The sequence below is a fragment of the Coturnix japonica genome, chromosome 6, assembly GCF_054131305.1.
Source record: "Coturnix japonica strain WE chromosome 6, WE-NBRP24, whole genome shotgun sequence".
NCBI lineage: Eukaryota > Metazoa > Chordata > Aves > Galliformes > Phasianidae > Coturnix > Coturnix japonica.
The window spans coordinates 598,963-622,053 of NC_140668.1; the positions used below are offsets into that span (position 1 = coordinate 598,963).

Sequence of the window (23,091 nt, forward strand, 5' to 3'; positions counted from 1 at the left end):
CCCATGTGGGTCACGTACCGACCTCGATGCAGCTCCCCCTTCCCGCCCCATAGGATGTGGGTCCAATACCCCCCACATGATGTGGGTCCTTGTGGGTCATGTACCGACCTCGATGCAGGCCCCCACCCCGATGAGCAGACCCCCACCCCTCACCCCATAGGATGTGGGTCACTTATGGGTCCCATCCCCCCCACATGATGTGGGTCACTTATGGGTCACGTACCAACCTCGATGCAGTCCCCCCTTCCCACCCCATAGGATGTGGGTCCCATCCCACCCCACATGATGTGGGTCACTTATGGGTCACGTACCGACCTCGATGCAGCCCCCACCCCGATGAGCAGCCCCCCCCCATAGGATGTGGGTCACTTATGGGTCCCATCCCCCCCCACATGATGTGGGTCACTTATGGGTCCCATCCCCCCCCACATGATGTGGGTCACTTATGGGTCCCATCCCCCCCACATGATGTGGGTCACTTATGGGTCACGTACCGACCTCAATGCAGCCCCCACCCCCTGCCCCATAGGATGTGGGTCCAATACCCCCCACATGATGTGGGTCACTTATGGGTCACGTACCGACCTTGATGCAGCCCCCCACCCCAATGAGCAGCCCCCCACACCTCACCCCATATGATGTGGGTCACTTATGGGTCCCATCCCCCCCATAGGATGTGGGTCCCATATGGGTCCCATCCCACCCCACATGATGTGGGTCACTTATGGGTCACGTACCGACCTCGATGCAGCCCCCCACCCCTATGAGCAGCCCCGCAGAGTGGTACAGGGGCAGGGTGGTGAGCACCACGTCGTCCCCCCTCAGCCCACACATCTGGGCCAGGCTGGCAACCAGCAGAACCTTCATCTCCGTGATCACAGCGGCCTTGGGCAGCCCTGGGGCAGGATGTGGGGCACGATGGGGTCAATGGGGCAGATATGGGGCAGATGTGGGGCAGATATGGGGTCAGTGAGGCAGATATGGGGCAGGATGGGGCAGATATGGGGTGGGAATGGGGTCAGTGGGGCAGATATGGGGTCAGTGGGGCAGATGTGGGGCAGATATGGGGTCAGTGGGGCAGATGTGGGGCAGATATGGGGCAGATATGGGGTCAGTGGGGCAGATATGGGGCAGGATGGGGCAGATGTGGGGCAGATATGGGGTGGGAATGGGGTCAGTGGGGCAGATATGGGGCAGGATGGGGTCAGTGGGGCAGATATGGGGCAGATATGAGGCAGATATGGGGTCAGAGGGGCAGATATGGGGCAGATATGGGGTCAGTGGGGCAGATATGGGGCAGATATGGGGCAGATATGGGGCAGATGTGGGGTCAGTGGGGCAGATGTGGGGCAGATATGGGGTCAGTGGGGCAGATATGGGGCAGATGTGGGGTCAGTGGGGCAGATATGGGGCAGATGTGGGGTCAGTGGGGCAGATATGGCGTGGGAATGGGGTCAGTGGGGCAGATATGGGGCAGAATGGGGTCAGTGGGGCAGATATGGGGGGAAATGGGGGGGGAATGGGGTCAGTGGGGCAGATATGCGGTCAATGGGGCAGATATGGGGCAGATATGGGGCAGATATGGGGTCAGTGGGGTCAGTGGGGCAGATATGGGGTGGGAATGGGGTCAGTGGGGCAGATATGGGGCAGATATGAGGCATATATGGGGTCAGTGGGGCAGATGTGGGGCAGATATGGAGTCAGTGGGGCAGATATGGAGTCAGTGGGGCAGATATGGAGTCAGTGGGGCAGATATGGGGCAGATATGGGGTGGGAATGGGGTCAGTGGGGCAGATATGGGGCTGGAAGGGGGTCAGTGGGGCAGATATGGGGCAGATATGGGGCAGGATGGGGTCAGTGGGGCACAGGGAAGGGGAGGAGACCTCCAACACCTCCCATCCAATGGAGACCCCCACCCCATTAAATAGAGGCCCCCACCCCATCCAAAGGAGACCCCCACCCCATTCAATAGAGACCCCCAACCTCCCACCCAAACTAATGGGGACCCCCATCCCATCCAATAGAGACCCCCAACTCCCCACCCCATTCAATAGAGACCCCCATCCCATCCAATGGAGACTCCCCCCCCATCCATAGGAGACCCCCAACCCACCACCTAATCCAATAGAGACCCCCACCCCATTAAATAGAGGCCCCCACCCCATCCAATAGAGACCCCCAACCTCCCATCCCACCCAATGCAGACCCCCACCCCACCCAATGGGGACCCCCAACCTATCCAATAGAGACCCCCAACCTCCCATCCAATCCAATGGAGACCCCCAACCCCCACCCCACCCAATGCAGACCCCCAACCCCCCACCCAAACTAATGGGGACCCCCACCCCATCCAATGGACACCCCCAAGCCCACATCCAATCCAATGGAGACCCCCACCCCACCCAATGGGGACCCCCACCCCCTTTCCATCCAATGGAGACCCCCATCCCATCCAACAGAGACCCCCACCCCATCCAATGGAGACCCCCAACCCATCCAAAGGAGACCCCCAACCTCACACCCAATCTAATGGGGACCCCCACCCCATCCAATAAAGACCCCCACCCCCTTTCCATCCAATGTAGACCCCCATCCCATCCATAGGAGACCCCCAACCCACCACCTAATCCAATAGAGACCCCCACCCCATTAAATAGAGGCCCCCAGCCCATCTAATAGAGACCCCCAACCTCCCATCCCACCCAATGCAGACCCCCACCCCACCCAATGGGGACCCCCATCCCATCCAATAGAGACCCCCAACCCCACATCCAATCCAATGGAGACCCCCAATCCCCATCCCACCCAATGCAGACCCCCAACCCCCTACCCAAACTAATGGGAACCCCCACCCCATCCAATGGAGACCCCCCACCCCACATCCAATCCAATGGAGACCCCCATTCTATCCAATAGAGACCCCCACCCCATTAAATAGAGACCCCCAACCTCCCATCCAATCCAATAGAGACCCCCAACCCATCCAAAGGAGACCCCCAACCCACCACCAAATCCAATAGAGACCCCCAACCTCCCACCCCATCCAATGGAGACCCCCAACCCCCATCCCATTGAATGGAGACCCCCAAACTCACATCCAATCCAATGGAGACCCCCACCCCATCAAAAGGAGACCCTCCCCCATACAATAGAGACCCCCAACTCCCCACCCCATCCAATAGAGACCCCCACCCCATTAAATAGAGGCCCCCAGCCCATCCAAAGGAGACCCCTACCCCATCCAATAAAGACCCCCACCCCCTTTCCATCCAATGTAGACCCCCATCCCATCCAATGCAGACCCCCAACCCCCCACCCAAACTAATGGGGACCCCCACCCCATCCAATGGACACCCCCAACCCCACATCCAATCTAATACTGACCCCCAATCCCCACCCCATCCAATGGAGACCCCCAACCCCACATCCAATCCAATGGAGACCCCCACCCCACCCAATGGGGACCCCCAACTCCCCACCCCATCCAATAGAGACCCCCAACCCATCCAAAAGAGACCCCCAACCCACAACCTAATCCAATAGAGACCCCCACCCCATTAAATAGAGACCCCCAACCTCCCATCCCACCCAATGGAGACCCCCATCCCACCCAATAAAGACCCCCAACCTCACACCCCACCCAATGGAGACCGCCAACCCATCCAATAGAGACCCCCAACCCCTCATCCCACTCAATGGAGACCCCCAACCTCACACCCAATCTAATGGGGACCCCCACCCCATCCAATAAAACCCCCACCCCCTTTCCATCCAATAGAGACCCCCAACCCCTCATCCCACCCAATGCAGACCCCCAAACCCCATCCAAAGGAGACCCCCACCCCCACCCCATCCAATAGAGACCCCCCAACCCCTCATTGCATCCAATGGAGACCCCCAACCCCCATCCCATCCAATAGAGACCCCCATCCCACCCAATGCAGACCACCAACCCCACATCCAATCCAATGTAGACCCCCACCCCATCCAAAGGAGACCCCCAACCCACCACCTAATCCAATAGAGACCCCCACCCCATTAAATAGAGGCCCCCAGCCCATCCAATAGAGACCCCCAACTCCCCACCCCACCCAATGCAGACCCCCAACCTCCCATCCCACCCAATGGAGACCCCCAACCCATCCAATAGAGACCCCCAACCCCTCATCCCACTCAATGGAGACCCCCAACCTCACACCCAATCTAATGGGGACCCCCACCCCATCCAATGGAGACCCCCAACCTCCCATCCCACCCAATGGAGACCCCCAACCCCTCATTGCATCCAATGGAGACCCCCAACCCCCATCCCATCCAATGGAGACCCCCCAACCCCTCCTTGCATCCAATGGAGACCCCCAACCCCCATCCCATCCAATAGAGACCCCCAAGTCCCCAACCAATTTAATAGAGACCCCCAGACCCCCATCCCTTCCCAAGGAGACCCCCAACTCCCCATCCCATCCAATAGAGACCCCCAACCCCTCATCCCACCCAATGCAGACCCCCAAAACCCATCCAAAGGAGACCCCCACCCCCACCCCATCCAATAGAGACCCCCCAACCCCTCATTGCATCCAATGGAGACCCCCAACCCCCATCCCATCCAATGGAGACCCCCAACCCCTCATTGCATCCAATGGAGACCCCCAACCCCCACCCCATCCAATGGAGACCCCCAACCCCTCATTGCATCCAATGGAGACCCCCAAGTCCCCACCCCATTCAATGGAGACCCCCAACCTCCCATTGCATCCAATGCAGACCCCCAACCTCCCATCCAATCCAATAGAGACCCCCACCCCACCCAATGGAGACCCCCATCCCATCCAATAGAGACCCCCAACTCCCCACCCCACCCAATGCAGACCCCCAACCCCCCACCCAAACTAATGGGGACCCCCACCCCATCCAATGGAGACCCCCAACCTCCCATCCAATCCAATGGAGACCCCCAAACCCCATCCCACCCAATGCAGACCCCCAACCTCACATTCAATCCAATAAAGACCCCCACTCCATCCAATAGAGACCCCCACCCCACCCAATGGAGACCCCCATCCCATCCAATAGAGACCCCCAACCCATCCAATGGAGACCCCCAACCTCCCATCCAATCCAATAGAGACCCCCACCCCATCCAGTGTAGATGCCCACCCCACCCAATGGAGACCCCCAACCCATCCAATATAGACCCCCAACCCCTCATCCCATCCAATAGAGACCCCCAACCTCCCATCCAATCCAATAGAGACCCCCATCCCACCCAATGGAGACCCCCAACCTCACACCCCATCCAATGGGGACCCCCCCCCACGCAGTGGATCCCCCCGCCCCACCGGTGGTCCCGGAGGTGTAGATGTAGACGGCTTTGGAGCTGCCGGTGGTTCCGGTTCGGTACCGGTCGGGTACGGGATCGTCAGAGCAGGATTCGATGTGGGGCTGCAGGGCCGGGACCCCCGGGGTGGGGGAGGTGGGGTCCAGGTAGAACACACGGAGCCCGTCCTGCTGCAGGGCGGGGAGGACCTCCTCAATGGCAACATGGAGCTCTATGGGGAACAGAGGGGCAAGGGACGGATCCCATAAGGATCTAATAAAGATCCCATATAGATCCCATAAGGATCCCATATAGATCCCATATAGATCCTATATAGATCCCATATGGAACCCATAAGGATCCCATAAAGATCCCATGTAGATGCCATATGGATCCCATATAGATCCCATATAGATCCTATATAGATCCCATAAGGATCCCATAAAGATCCCATATAGATTCCATATAGATCCCATAAAGATCCCATAAAGATCCCATTAAGATCCCATATAGTTCCCATAAAGATCCCATATAGATTCCATACAGATCCCATATAGATCCCATGTAGATCCCATATAGATCCCATATAGATCCCATAAAGATCCCATAAGGATCCCATACAGATCCCATACAGATCCCATGTAGATCCTATATAGATCCCATAAAGATCCCAAATATATTCCATATAGATCGCATATAGATCCTATATAGATCCCATATAGATCCCATATAGATCCCATAAAGATCCCATAAGGATCCCATATAGATCCTATATAGATCCATATGGATCCCATAAAGATCCCAAATAGATTCCATAAAGATCCCATATAGATCCCATAAGGATCCCATATAGATCCCATGTAGATCCCATGTAGATCCCATAGGGATCCCATAAGGATCCCATATAGATCCCATGTAGATCCCATATAGATCCTATATAGATTCCATAAGGATCCCATAAGGATCCCATATAGATCCCATATAGATCCTATGTAGATCCCATATGGATCCCATAAAGATCCCATGTAGATCCCATAAGGATCCCATATAGATCCCATAAAGATCCCATGTAGATCCCATAAAGATTCCATATAGATCCCATAAGGATCCCATAAGGATCCCATAAAGATCCCATATAGATCCCATATAGATCCCATAAAGATTCCATAAGGATCTCATAAAGATCCCATATAGATCCCATATAGTTCCCATATAGATCCCATAAAGATCCCATAAAGATTCCATAAAGATCCCATATAGATCCCATAAGGATCCCATATAGATCCCATAAAGATCCCATAAAGATCCCATATAGATCCCATATAGTTCCCATATAGATCCCATATAGATCCTATATAGATCTCATATAGATCCCATACAGCCACCCAATGGGCACCCAGCATGGATTGGATCCCATATAGATCCCATATAGATCCCATACAGGCACCCAATGGGCACCCATTGTGGTTTGGATCCCATATAGATCCCATATAGATCCCATATAGCCATCCAATGGGCACCCAGCATGGATTGGATCCCATATAGATCCCATATAGATCCCATACAGGCACCCAATTGGCACCCAGCATGGATTGGATCCCATAAAGATCCCATATAGATCCCATATAGATCCCATATAGATCCCATACAGGCACCCAATTGGCACCCAGCATGGATTGGATCCCATAAAGATCCCATATAGATCCCATATAGATCCCATATAGATCCCATATAGATCCCATACAGGCACCCAATGGGCACCCATTGTGGTTTGGATCCCATATAGATCCCATATAGATCCCATACAGGCACCCAATGGTCACCCATTAAGGTTTGGATCCCATATAGATCCCATATAGATCCCATACAGGCACCCAATGGGCACCCAAGGGTGTCATGGATGGGTCCCTCAAAGATCCCCTATGGGATCCTATAAGGGTCCCCTGGATCCCAATAGGGCACCCCATAAGGGCCCCCTGGTTCCAATGGGGTCCTGAGACCCCAAGGATCCCATAAGGGCACCCCTATAAGGACCAGCTCCCATATAGGAACCCCATTGATCTCAAATGGGCCCCCTGGGCACCCCATATAGATCCCATATAGATCCCTTATCCCATATAGGTCCCATATAGTCCCTGCTATCCCATATAGGTCCCATATAGGTCCCTTATCCCATATAGGTTTCATATAGGTCCTGCTATCCCATATAGGTCCCATATAGGTCCCATGTAGGTCCCTTATCCCATATAGATCCCATGTAGGTCCCATATAGGTCCCTTATCCCATATAGGTCCCATATAGGTCCCATATAGGTCCCATATAGGTCCCATATAGGTCCCATATAGGTCCTTTATCCCATATAGGTCCCTTATCCCATATAGATCCCATATAGGTTCCATATAGGTCCCATATAGTCCCTGCTATCCCATATAGGTCCCATATAGGTCCTGCTATCCCATATAGGTCCCATGTAGGTCCCTTATCCCATATAGATCCCATATAGGTCCTTTATCCCATATAGGACCCATGTAGGTCCCATATAGGTCCCTTATCCCATATAGTTCCCATATAGGTCCCATATAGGTCCCTTATCCCATATAGGTCCCATATAGGTCCTGCTATCCCATATAGGTCCCATGTAGTCCCTGCTATCCCATATAGATCCCATATAGGTCCTTTATCCCATATAGGACCCATGTAGGCCCCATATAGATCCCTTATCCCATATAGGTCCCATATAGGTCCTGCTATCCCATATAGGTCCCATATAGGTCCCTTATCCTATATAGTTCCCATATAGTTCCCATATAGGTCCCATATAGGTCCCTTATCCCATATAGTTCCCATATAGTTCCCATATAGGTCCCATATAGGTCCCTTATCCCATATAGGTCCCATATAGATCCCTTATCCCATATAGGTCCCATATAGGTCCTGCTATCCCATATAGGTCCCATATAGGTCCCTTATCCTATATAGTTCCCATATAGTTCCCATATAGGTCCCATATAGGTCCCTTATCCCATATAGGTCCCATATAGTTCCCACATAGGTCCCATATAGGTCCCATATAGGTCCCTTATCCTATATAGTTCCCATATAGTTCCCATATAGGTCCCATATAGTTCCCATATAGGTCCCATATAGGTCCCATATAGTTCCCATATAGTTCCCATATAGGTCCCATATAGTTCCCATATAGGTCCCCTGTAGGTCCCTTATCCCATATAGATCCCATATAGATCCCATATAGTTCCCATATAGTTCCCATGTAGGTCCCTTATCCCATATAGATCCCATATAGTTCCCATATAGTTCCCATATAGGTCCCATATAGGTCCCATATAGGTCCCATATAGGTCCATTATCCCATATAGTTCCCATATAGTTCCCATATAGTTCCCATATAGTTCCCATATAGGTCCCTTATCCCACATAGGTCCCATATAGGTCCCTTATCCCACATAGGTCCCATATAGGTTCCTTATCCTATATAGTTCCCATATAGTTCCCATATAGGTCCCATATAGTTCCCACATAGGTCCCATATAGGCCCTCCAATCCCAAAGGACCTTTGGCCCCACTAATGATCCTACAATCATTAACCCACATTAAACCTCATGGGGTCAAATGGGGGAGGAGGGGGGGGGCGTGTGCTCACACGCGTGTGCAAAGGTCAGGGCGTCCCTATAGGGCAAGGTTCCATGGGGTCCATATGGGCAAAGCTTTGGGGTCCCATGGGGTCCCTATAGACACAGGTTTGGGGTCCTATGGGGGGCCCTATAGACAAAGCTATGGGGTCCCATGGGGTCCCTATAGACAAAGCTTTGGGGTCCTATGGGTTCCTCTAGACAAAGCTATGGGGCCCTATAGGGTCCCTATAGATACAGGTATGGGGTCCTATAGGGTCCCTATAGACACAGCTATGGGGTCTTATAGGGTCCCTATAGATCAAGCTATGGGATCCTATAGGGTCCCTATAGACACAGGTATGGGGTCCTATAGGGTCCCTATAGACACAAGTATGGGCTCCCATAGGGTCCCTATAGACAAAGATTTGGGGTCCTATGGGGTCCCTATAGACACAGGTATGGGGTCCTATGGGGTCCATATAGACACAGGTTTGGGGTCCCTATAGACACAGCTATGGGCTCCCATAGGGTCCCTATAGACAAAGCTTTGGGGTCCCCATAGACACAGCTTTGGGGTCCCTATAGAGACAGGTTTGGGGTCCTATGGGGTCCTTATAGACAAATGTATGGGATTCTATGGGGTCCCTATAGACAAAGGTTTGCGGTCCCTATAGAGACAGCTTTGAGGTCCCATATGGTCCCTATAGGTAAAGCTTTGGGGTCCTATGGGGTCCCTATAGACAAAGCTATGGGATCCTATGGGATCCCTATAGACAAAGATTCCATGGGGTCCCTATAGACAAAGCTATGGGGTCCTATGGGGTCCCTATAGACAAAGCTGTGGGGTCCTATGGGGTTCCTATAGACACAGGTTTGGGGTCCTATATGGTCCCTATAGACACAGGTTTGGGGTCCCTATAGACACAGGTATGAGGTCCTATGGGGTCCCTATAGACACAGCTATGGGGTCCTATGGGGTCCATATAGACACAGGTTTGGGGTCTCTATAGACACAGGTATGGGCTCCCATTGGGTCCCTATAGACACAGGTATGGGGTCCTATGGGGTCCCTATAGACACAGCTATGGGTTCCTATGGGGTCCCTATAGACACAGCTATGGGTTCCTATGGGGTCCCTATAGACAAAGGTTTGGGGTCCCTATAGACACAGGTATGGGCTCCCATTGGGTCCCTATAGACACAGGTATGGGCTCCCATTGGGTCCCTATAGACACAGCTATGGGTTCCTATGGGGTCCCTATAGACAAAGCTTTGGGGTCCCTATAGTGTTCCTATATGTTCCTATAGGTCACTCTATGGGGTTGTGCAGCTCCCGTTGCTGCGGCCGCTCCTGTGTGTGCAAACACGTGGGGCCCTATAGGAACCAATGGGCTGCCACCCCATAGAGACCCCATAGAGACCCATAGATCCCATAGAGACCCCATAGAGACACATAGATCCCACAGAGACCCCATAGAGACCCATAGATCCCATAGAGACCCGATAGAGACCCATAGACCCCATAGAGACCCCATAGAGACCCCATAGAGACCCATAGATCCCATAGAGACCCCATAGAGACCCCATAGAGACCTATAGATCCCATAGAGACCCCATAGTGACCCATAGACCCCATAGAGACCCCATAGAGACCCATAGACCCCATAGAGACCCCATAGAGACCCATAGATCCCATTGCAACCCCCCATTGCAACCCCCCCATTGCAACCCAACATTGCAACCCAACATTGCAAACCCCCATTGCAACCCCCCATTGCAACCCCCCATTGCAACCCCCCCATTGCAACCCCCCCATTGCAACCCCCCATTGCACACACCCCCATTGCAACCCCCCCATTGCAACCCTCCATTGCAACCCCCCATTGCAACCCCCCATTGCAACCCCCCATTGCAACCCCCCCATTGCAACCCCCCATTGCAACCCCCCATTGCAACCCACCATTGCAAACCCCCCCATTGCAACCCACCATTGCAACCCCCCATTGCAACCCACCATTGCAAACCCCCCCATTGCAACCCCCCATTGCAACCCCCCCATTGCAACCCCCCCATTGCAACCCCCCATTGCAACCCCCCATTGCAACCCACCATTGCAAACCCCCCCATTGCAACCCCCCATTGCAACCCCCCATTGCACACACCCCCATTGCAACCCCCCCACTGCAACCCACCATTGCAACCCCCCATTGCAACCCACCATTGCAACCCCCCGTTGCAACCCCCCCATTGCAACCCCCCATTGCAACCCCCCCATTGCACCACCCCCATTGCAATCCCCCATTGCAACCCCCCATTGCAACCCCCCATTGCAACCCCCCATTGCAACCCCCCCATTGCAACCCCACACTCCATTGCAACCACCCCATTGCACACACACACCCATTGCACACTCATGCAGCCTCCCATTGCAACCCCCCCCATTGCAATCCCCACTCCACTACATCCCCCACCCCATTGCAACCCCCCATTGCACACTCATGCAACCCCCCATTGCAACCACCCCATTGCATCCCCCACCCCATTGCAACCCCCTATTGCAACCCCCCATTGCACACACACACCCATGCACACTCATTCAACCCCCCCCATTGCACCCTCCCCATTGAAACCCACCATTGCAACCTTCACCCCATTGCAACCCCCCCATTGCAACCTCCACCCCATTACATCCCCCACCCCATTGCAACCCCCCACCCCATTGCAACCACCCCATTGCACACCCATGCAGCCCCCATTGCAACCCATCACTGCAAACCCCCCATTACAACCCCCCTTTGCAACCCCCACCCCATTGCAACTCCCATCCCATTGCACACACCCCCATTGCAACCCCCTGCATTGCAACCCCACACCCCATTGCAACCCCATTGCAACCCCATTGCAACCCCCCATTGCACACTCATGCAACCCCCCATTGCAACCCCCCCATTGCAACCCCCCATTGCAACCCCCCATTGCAACCCACCATTGCAAACCCCCCCATTGCAACCCCCCATTGCAACCCCCCATTGCACACACCCCCATTGCAACCCCCCCACTGCAACCCACCATTGCAACCCCCCATTGCAACCCACCATTGCAACCCCCCGTTGCAACCCCCCCATTGCAACCCCCCATTGCAACCCCCCCATTGCACCACCCCCATTGCAATCCCCCATTGCAACCCCCCATTGCAACCCCCCATTGCAACCCCCCATTGCAACCCCCCCATTGCAACCCCACACTCCATTGCAACCACCCCATTGCACACACACACCCATTGCACACTCATGCAGCCTCCCATTGCAACCCCCCCCATTGCAATCCCCACTCCACTACATCCCCCACCCCATTGCAACCCCCCATTGCACACTCATGCAACCCCCCATTGCAACCACCCCATTGCATCCCCCACCCCATTGCAACCCCCTATTGCAACCCCCCATTGCACACACACACCCATGCACACTCATTCAACCCCCCCCATTGCACCCTCCCCATTGAAACCCACCATTGCAACCTTCACCCCATTGCAACCCCCCCATTGCAACCTCCACCCCATTACATCCCCCACCCCATTGCAACCCCCCACCCCATTGCAACCACCCCATTGCACACCCATGCAGCCCCCATTGCAACCCATCACTGCAAACCCCCCATTACAACCCCCCTTTGCAACCCCCACCCCATTGCAACTCCCATCCCATTGCACACACCCCCATTGCAACCCCCTGCATTGCAACCCCACACCCCATTGCAACCCCATTGCAACCCCATTGCAACCCCCCATTGCACACTCATGCAACCCCCCATTGCAACCACCCCATTGCAACCCCCACCCCATTGCAACCCCCCACCCCATTGCAACCCCATTGCAACCCTCCCCCATTGCAACCCCCCCATTGCACACTCATGCAGCCTCCCATTGCACACACCCTCATTGCAACCACCACCCCATTGCAACCCCATTGCACACACCCTCATTGCAACACCATTGCACACACCCTCATTTCAACCCCCCATTGCAACCCAGCATTGCACCCCCCACCCCATTGCACCACCCCCATTGCACACTCATGCAGCCCCCATTGCAACCCCCCCATTGCAACCCCCACCCCATTGCACCCCATTGCAACCCACTATTGCAACCCCCACCCCATTGCAACTCCCACCCCATTGCACACACCCCCATTGCAACCCCCTGCATTGCAACCCCCCACCCCATTGCATCCCCCACCCCATTGCAACTCCCACCCCATTGCATCCCCCACCCCATTGCATCCCCCACCCCATTGCAACCCCCACCCCATTGCACACACCCTCATTGCAACACCACTGCAACCACCCCATTGCATCCCCCACCCCATTGCAACACCCCATTGCATCCCCCACCCCATTGCAACCCCCACCCCATTACATCCCCCACCCCATTGCATTCCCCACCCCATTGCAACCACCCCATTGCACACCCATGCAGCCCCCATTGCAACCCACCACTGCAAACCCCCCATTGTACCTCCCATTGCACACTCATGCAGCCCACCATTGCACCTCCCACCCCATTGCAAACCCCCCCCATTGCAACCCCCCATTGCAAACCCCCCCCATTGCAACCCCCCATTGCAACCCCCCACCCCATTGCACCCCCCATCTCCCCCCCCATATCTCACCGTTGCAGCTGAGCACCGCAGCCGGCCCCGCGGCTCTTATCGCATGCAGCCCCAATGCATGCACTGCATGTCTTGCAACACCCCCCAATGCAACTTCCTCCTTTGCAAGCCCCCATTGCAACCCCCCATTGCACACACCCCCACTGCAACCCCCCCATTGCAACACCACTGCAACCAACCCATTGCAACCCCCCCATTGCAACTCCCTCATTGCAACCCTCCTTGCACGTCCCATTGCACACACCCCCATTGCAACCACCCCATTGCAACCCCCCACCCCATTGCAACCACCCCATTGCACACACACACCCATGCACACTCATTCAACCACCATTGCACACACCCTCATTGCAACACCATTGCAACCCCCCCATTGCAACCCTCCTCCACTGCAACCACCCCATTGCACACACCCCCATTGCAACCCCCATTGCAACCACCCCATTGCAACCCCCCCATTTCAACCCCCACCCCATTGCACACACCCTCATTGCAACACCACTGCAACCACCCCATTGCAACCCCCCCCAATTGCAACCACCCCATTGCAACTACCCATTGCAACCACCCCATTGCACACCCATGCAGCCCCCATTGCAACCCACCACTGCAAACCCCCCATTGTACCTCCCATTGCACACTCATGCAGCCCACCATTGCACCTCCCACCCCATTGCAACCCCCCCCCACTGCAACCCCCCACTGCACCTCCCACCCCATTGCATCCCCCACCCCATTGCAAGCCACCATTGCAACCCCCCCATTGCAACCACCACCCCATGGCATCCCCCACCCCATTACATCCCCCACCCCATTGCAATCCCCACCCCATTGCAACCCCCCCATTGCAACCCCATTGCACACACCCCCATTGCACCACCTCCCATTGCACACTCATGCAGCCCCCATTGCAACCCCCCATCGCACCCCATTGCACACACACCCCCATTGCACACCCATGCAGCCCCCATTGCAACCCCCCACTGCACCTCCCACCCCATTGCACCCCATTGCAACCCCCACCCCATTGCAAACCCCCCCATTGCAAGCCCCCATTGCAACCCCTACCCCATTGCACACACCCCTATTGCACACACCCCCACTGCAACCCCCAGCATTGCAACCCCCCACCCCATTGCACCACCCCCATTGCACACTCATGCAGCCTCCCATTGCACACACCCTCATTGCAACCCCATTGCACACACCCTCATTGCAACCCCATTGCACACACCCTCATTGCAACCCCATTGCACACACCCTCATTGCAACCCCATTGCACACACCCTCATTGCAACACCATTGCACACACCCTCATTTCAACCCCCCATTGCAACCCCCCATTGCAACCCAGCATTGCACCCCCCACCCCATTGCACCACCCCCACTGCACACTCATGCAGCCCCCATTGCAACCCCCACCCCATTGCAACCCCATTGCAACCCCCTGCGCTGCAACCCCCCACCCCATTGCAACCCCATTGCAACCCCCCACTGCACACTCATGCAGCCCCCCATTGCACACCCCCCCATTGCAACCCCCATTGCAACCCCCACCCCATTGCAACCCCCACCCCATTGCAACCCCCACCCCATTGCACACACCCTCATTGCAACACCACTGCAACCACCCCATTGCATCCCCCCCCCCATTGCAACCCCATTGCAACCCCCCATTGCAACCCCCCATTGCAACCACCCCATTGCAATCCCCACCCCATTGCAACCATCCCATTGCAACCCCCATTGCAACCCCCCCATTGCAACCCCCATTGCAACCCCCCCATTGCAACCCCCCATTGCAGCCCCCAATTGCACACACCCCCATTGCAACCCCCCATTGCAACCCCCCCATTGCAACCCCCATTGCAATCCCCCCATTGCAACCCCCCCATTGCAACCTCCCCCATTGCATCCCCCACCCCATTGCAACCCCATTGCACACACCCCCATTACAACCCCATTGCACACACCCCCATTGCAAACCCCCCATTGCAACCACCCCATTGCAACCCCATTGCAACCCCCAACCATCCCATTGCAACCCCCACCCCATTGCACATACCCCCATTACAACCCACCATTGCAACCCCCCACCCCATTGCACCACCCCCATTGCACACTCATGCAGCCCCCATTGCAACCCCCCCATTGCATTCCCCACCCCATTGCAACCCCCACCCCATTGCACACACCCTCATTGCAACACCACTGCAACCACCCCATTGCAACCCCCCCCCAATTGCAACCACCCCATTGCAACTACCCATTGCAACCACCCCATTGCACACCCATGCAGCCCCCATTGCAACCCACCCCATTGCAACCCCCCATTGCAACCTCCCCCATTGCATCCCCCACCCCATTGCAACCCCATTGCAACCCCCACCCCATTGCACACACCCCTATTGCAACCCCCTGCATTGCAACCCCCACCCCATTACACCCCCCACCCCATTGCAACCCCCCATTGCAACCCCTACCCCATTGCACACCCCCCTATTGCACACACCCCCATTGCACCTCCCACCCCATTACATCCCCCACCCCATTGCAACCCCCCATTGCACACCCCATTACACCCCCCACCCCATTGCAACCCTCCTCCACTGCAACCACCCCATTGCAACCCCCCACATTGCAACCCACCATTGCAACCCCCTGCATTGCAACCCCCCACCCCATTGCAATCCCCACCCCATTGCATCCCCCACCCCATTGCAACCACCACCCCACTGCAACCAACCCATTGCAACCACCCCATTGCAACCCCCTGCATTGCAACCCCCCACCCCATTGCAACCCCATTGCAACCCCCCACTGCACACTCATGCAACCCCCCATTGCAACCACCCCATTGCATCCCCCACCCCATTGCAACCCCCTATTGCAACCCCCCCATTGCACACACACACCCATGCACACTCATTCAACCCCCCCCATTTCAACCCCCCCCATTGCATCCCCCACCCCATTGCAACCCCATTGCAACCCCATTGCAACCCCCCCATTGCAACCCCATTGCAACCCCCCCATTGCAACCCCATTGCACACACCCCCATTGCAACCACCCCATTGCAACCCCCACCCCATTGCAACCCACCATTGCAACCCACCATTGCAACCCCCTGCATTGCAACCCCCCACCCCATTGCAACCCCCACCCCATTGCAACCCCCACCCCATTGCAACCCCCACCCCATTGCACCTCCCACCCCATTGCAACCCCCCATTGCACACCCCCCCATTACACCCCCCACCCCATTGCAACTCCCACCCCATTGCAACCCCCTGCATTGCAACCCCCCACCCCATTGCAACCACCCCATTGCACACTCATGCAGCCCCACTGCAACCCCCCCATCCCATTGCATCCCCCACCCCATTGCAACCCCCACCCCATTGCATTCCCCACCCCATTGCAACCCCCCATTGCAACCCCCCACTGCACACTCATGCAGCCCCCCATTGCAACCCCCACCCCATTGCAACCCCATTGCAACCCCCACCCCCATACCCCCCCATATCTCACCGTTGCAGCTGAGCACCGCCGCCGGCCCTGCAGCTCTTATCGCATGCAGCAGCGCCCTGCCCTTGAGGTTGCAATTGATGCAGGCCATGGCGCAGCCCAGCTTGGCCAACGCCAACCAGGTGCAGACATAAACAGGAACATTGGGCAGGAAAACAGCAACGCAACCGCCCCCATTGCAACCCAGCTGCAACGCAAAGCTCCTGGCGGCCCTATTGCTCCATAGGTCCATGTCCCTATAGGTGAACAGCTGGTCCCTATAGAGCAGCATGGGGTGCTGGGGTCTGCGCCCTGCGTGATATAGGAAGCGACGTAATAGGGTCAATGGGGGACGGCGGCTCAAACGCCAGCGGGAGCGTAAGGAGGAGGATAAGAGGGTGAGGAAGGCCTTGAGGTCGGCGTAGAGGTATGGGATCCATAGGGTGCATAGGGACAGAGTGAGCCCTATAGATGCTAGAAGCAGCACAGCCCCCCATATAGATGCCCATAGCACGGAGCCTATAGCGGCTGTATAGTCCCACAGGGTATAAAGGAGCAGACCTCCCCCTATAGATCCTAATAGCATGGTCCTTATAGCACCCATATGGCCCCATAGGTTATATAGGAGCAGAATGGCCCCTATAGATGCTAGAAGCAGCACAGCCCCCCCTATAGATGCCCATAGCACGGACCCTATAGTAGCTGTATAGTCCCATAGGCCATATAGGATCAGCCCCCCCCCTATAGCAGCTGATAGTGCAGACCCTATAGCGGCACTATGGCCCCATAGGCCATATAGGATCAGCCCACCCCCTATAGCAGCTGATAGCGCAGACCCTATAGCAGCGCTCTGGCCCCATAGGCCATATAGGATCAGCCCCCCCCCTATAGCTCCCAGCAGCAGGCTCAGCATGGTCCCTATGGCCGCTATAGGGGATCAAGGTCCAGCCCCGATGGACTTTAACCCGACATCACGGGGTTGGTCGGCCCCGTTGCTCTCGGGTTGTTTTGCTTCCTCCTCCTCCCCCTATAGGGACATAGGGCTCCCCTATAGAGATATAGGGCTCCTATAGCAATATAGGGCTCCTATAGCGATATAGGGCTCCCCTATAGCGATACAGGGCTCCCCTATAGCAATATAGGGCTCCCCTATAGCGATATAGGGCTCCTATAGCGATATAGGGCTCCTATAGCGATACAGGGCTCCCCTATAGGGACATAGGGCTCCCCTATAGCGATATAGGGCTCCTATAGCAATATAGACCCCCTATAGCAATATAGGGCTCCCCTATAGCGATATAGGGCTCCTATAGCAATATAGGGCTCCTATAGCAATATAGGGCTCCCCTATAGCAATATAGACCCCCTATAGCAATATAGGGCTCCCCTATAGCAATATAGACCCCCTATAGCGATATAGGGCTCCTATAGCGATATAGGGCTCCCCTATAGGGACATAGACCTCCCCCTATAGCAATATAGTCCTCTCCTGTAGCAATATAGACCTCCCCCTATAGCAATATAGGGCTGCTGTGCACCCTATGCTTCCTCCTCCTCCCCCTATAGCAACATATAGACCTCCCCCTATAGCAATATAGGGCTCCCCCTATATGGCTATAGGGCTGGTTTACACCCTATACCTCCTCCCCCTATATTGCTATAGGGCTGCTCTACACCCTATACCCCTCCCCCTATATGTCTATAGGGCTGCAGTACACCCTATACCCCTCCCCCTATATGGCTATAGGGCTGGTTTACACCCTATACCTCCTCCCCCTCCCCCTATAGCACTATAGTCCTCCCCCTATATGCCTATAGGGCTGCTGTGCCCCCTATACCCCTCCCCCTATATGTCTATAGGGCTGCTGTGCCCCCTATACCCCTCCCCCTATATGGCTATAGGGCTGCTCTACACCCTATACCTCCCCCTATATGTCTATAGGGCTGCTCTACACCCTATACCTCCCCCTATATGTCTATAGGGCTGCTCTACACCCTATACCTCCCCCTATATGGCTATAGGGCTGGTTTACACCCTATACCTCCTCCCCCTCCCCTTATAGCACTATAGTCCTCCCCCTATAGCAATATAGGGCTGCTCTACACCCTATACCTCCCCCTATATCGCTATAGGGCTGCTGTGCCCCCTATACCCCTCCCCCTATATGTCTATAGGGCTGCTCTACACCCTATACCTCCCCCTATATGGCTATAGGGCTGGTTTACACCCTATACCTCCTCCCCCTCCCCCTATATGTCTATAGGGCTGCTCTACACCCTATACCTCCCCCTATAGCGCTATAGGGCTGCTGTACACCCTATACCTCCTCCCCCTCCCCCTATATGTCTATAGGGCTGCTCTACACCCTATACCTCCCCCTATATGGCTATAGGGCTGCTGTACACCCTATACCTCCCCTGTACCCCTCCCCCTATATGTCTATAGGGCTGCTGTACACCCTATACCTCCTCCCCCTCCCCCTATATGGCTATAGGGATGCTGTACACCCTATACCTCCCCCTATAGCGCTATAGGGCTGATGTGCCCCCTATCCCCCTCCCCCTATAGCGCTATAGGGCTGCTGTACACCCTATACCTCCCCTGTACCCCTCCCCCTATATGTCTATAGGGCCGCGTTGCTCAGCACTCCCTGATCCAACCTCCTCCCTTTGGGCTGAACCTCCCCAACCGGTTCGGCCACCCCCGTGTCCATGTGTCCATTGCCATAAAAACCCCCATACAACCCCAGTAACACATAAAAACCCATAAAAACCCCAGAAAAACCCCATTAAAACCCCATTAACCCCCATAAAAACCCCCTTTAACACATAAAAACCCCCATTAACACATAAAAACCCATAAAACCCCCATAAAAACCCCCATTGACCCCCATAAAAACCCCATTAACCCATAAAGATCCCATTAACCCATAAAACCCCATTAACCCCCATAAAACCCCATTAACCCCCCCATTATCCCCCATAAAACCCCTATTAACCCATAAAGACCCCATTAACCCCATAAAAACCCCATAAACCCCCATTAACCCATTAACCCCCCCATTAACCCCCATAAAAACCCCATTAACCCATAAAGACCCCATTAACCCCAATAAAAACCCCATAAAACCCCCTTAACCCCCATAAAAACCCCATTAACAAATAAAGACACCATTAACCCCATAAAAACCCCAGAAAACCCCCATTGACCCCCATAAAAACCCCATTAACCCATAAAGACCCCATTAACCCCATAAAAACCCCATAAAACCCCATTAACCCATAAAACCCCCCATTAACCCATAAAGCCCCCATTAACCCCCATTACCCCATAAAAACCCCCATAAAAACCCCATTAACCAATTAAACCCCATTAACCCCCATAAAACCCCTATTAGTCCCCATAAACCCCCATTAACCCCCATAAAACCCCCATTAACCCATAAAACCCCCATTAACCCCATAAAAACCCCATTAACCCATAAAGTCCCCATTAACCCCCATCCCCCATAAAAACCCCATTAACCCCATAAAACCCCCCATTAACCCCCATTACCCCATAAAAACCCCCATAAAAACCTATTAAACCCCATTAAGCCCCATAAAACCCCTATTAGTCCCCATAAACCCCCCACTAACCCCCATAAAACCCCCATTAACCCCCATAAAACCCCATAAAAACCCCCATTAACCCATAAAGACCCCATTAACCCCCATTACCCCATAGAAACCCCATTAAAGCCCATGAAACCCCCCATTAACCCATAAAAACCCCATTAACCCCCATAAAACCCCATTAACACCCCCATTATCCCCCATAAAGCCCCTATTAACCCGTAAAGACCCCATTAACCCCCATTACCCCATAGAAACCCCATTAAAGCCCATGAAACCCCCCATTAACCCATAAAACCCCATTAAACCCCATTAACCCCATAAAACCCCATTAACCCATAAAACCCCATAAAACCCCATTAACCCCCATCCCCCATAAAACCCCCATTAACCCCATAAAAACCCCATAAAACCCCATAAAACCCCCATTAACCCATAAAACCCCATTAAACCCCATTAACCCCATAAAAACCCCATTAACCCATAAAGACCCCATTAAACCCAATAAAAACCCCATAAAACCCCATTAACCCTCATAAAAACCCCATTAACCCATAAAGACCCCATTAACCCCCATTACCCCATAGAAACCCCATTAAAGCCCATGAAACCCCCCATTACCCCATAAAAACCCCATTAACCCCCATAAAACCCCCATTAACCCATAAAGACCCCATCAACCCCATAAAAACCCCATAAAACCCCCATTAACCCCATAAAAACCCCATTAACCCATTAAACCCCATTAACCCCCATTACCCCATAAAAACCCCCATTAACCCATTAAACCCCATTAACCCATAAAAACCCCATTAACCCCCAAAAACCCCATAAAAACCCATTAACCCCATAAAAACCCCATAAAACCCCCATTAACCCCCATAAAACCCCATTAAACCCCATTAACCCCATAAAACCCCCATTAACCCATAAAGTCCCCATTAACCCCCATAAACTTCCCATACTCCGCCATACCACCCCATATCCCCCCCCCCGACCCCAAACCCACCCTATACCCCCCCCATACCCACCCCATACCCCCCAATCACCCCATGGAGCCCCCCAAACCCACCCCATATCCCCTCCCCGACCCCAAACCCACCCCATACCCCCCATACCCACCCCATACACCCCCCCCACCCCCATATCCCCCATACCCCCCCAAATCCACCCCATATTCCTCCCCCGACCCCAAACCCACCCCATAGCCCCCCATACTCACCCCTTATCCCCCATATCCCCCCACTCTCCCACTCCTCGACCCCAAACCCACCCCATATCCCCCCCATCACCCCACAGACCCCCCCTAACCCACCCCATATCCCCCCTCGGACCCCAAACCCACCCCATATCTCCCCATACCCACCCCATATGACTACCCCCACCCCCCATATCCCCCATACCCCCCCCAAACCCACCCCATATCCCCCCCCCGACCCCAAACCCACCCCATACCCCCCATACCCACCCCATACACCCCCCCCCCCCACCCCCCATATCCCCCATACCCCCCCAAATCCACCCCATATTCCTCCCCGGACCCCAAACCCACCCCATAGCCCCCCCCCCCGACCCCAAACCCACCCCATAGCCCCCCTAACCAACCCCATATGACCCCCACCACACCCCATATCCCCCCAAACCCACCCCATATCCCCCCCCTCTAACCCACCCTATACCCCTCTAACCCACCCCATATCCCCCCATTCTCCACTTCCCAGACCCCAAACCCACCCCATATGACCCCCATCACCCCCCCGACCCCAAACCCACCCCATATCTCCCCATACCCACCCCATACACCCCCCCCAACCCCCATGGAACCCCATGGAACCCCTTTAACTCACCCCATATCCCCCCCCCCCGGACCCCAAACCCACTCCATACCCCCCCCATACCCACCCCATATCCCCCCTAACCCACCCCATATCCCCCCCATCACCCCACGGAGCCCCCCAAACCCACCCCATATCCCCCCCCCCCGACCCCAAACCCACCCCATATCCCCCCATACCGACCCCATACACCCCCCCCCACCCCCCATATCCCCCATGCCCCCCCAAATCCACCCCATATTCCTCCCCGGACCCCAAACCCACCCCATAGCCCCCACCCCCCCGACCCCAAACCCACCCCATATCCCCCCAAACCCACCCCATATCCCCCCCCTCTAACCCACCCTATACCCCTCTAACCCACCCCATATCCCCCCATTCTCCACTTCCCAGACCCCAAACCCACCCCATATGACCCCCATCACCCCCCGGACCCCAAACCCACCCCATATCTCTCCATACCCACCCCATACACCCCCCCAACCCCCATGGAACCCCATGGAACCCCTTTAAC

At 55.1% G+C, this 23,091-nt stretch overlaps 1 protein-coding gene across 1 annotated transcript in view; it reads right to left on the bottom strand.

Annotated features, from left to right (window-relative positions):
* Positions 1–17,239, bottom strand: part of SLC27A5 (solute carrier family 27 member 5) — a 52,596-nt gene extending 35,357 nt beyond the window's left edge. The window contains exons 1-4 of the mRNA XM_085551374.1: positions 17,152–17,239; positions 13,620–13,787; positions 5,340–5,549; positions 738–896 (exon numbers count right to left, since the gene is read on the bottom strand). Of these exons, the coding sequence (XP_085407500.1) occupies positions 738–896; positions 5,340–5,549; positions 13,620–13,787; positions 17,152–17,239 (625 nt within the window). The remainder of the gene's footprint in view (positions 1–737; positions 897–5,339; positions 5,550–13,619; positions 13,788–17,151) is intronic.
* Between the last annotated feature and the right edge of the window lie 5,852 nt (positions 17,240–23,091).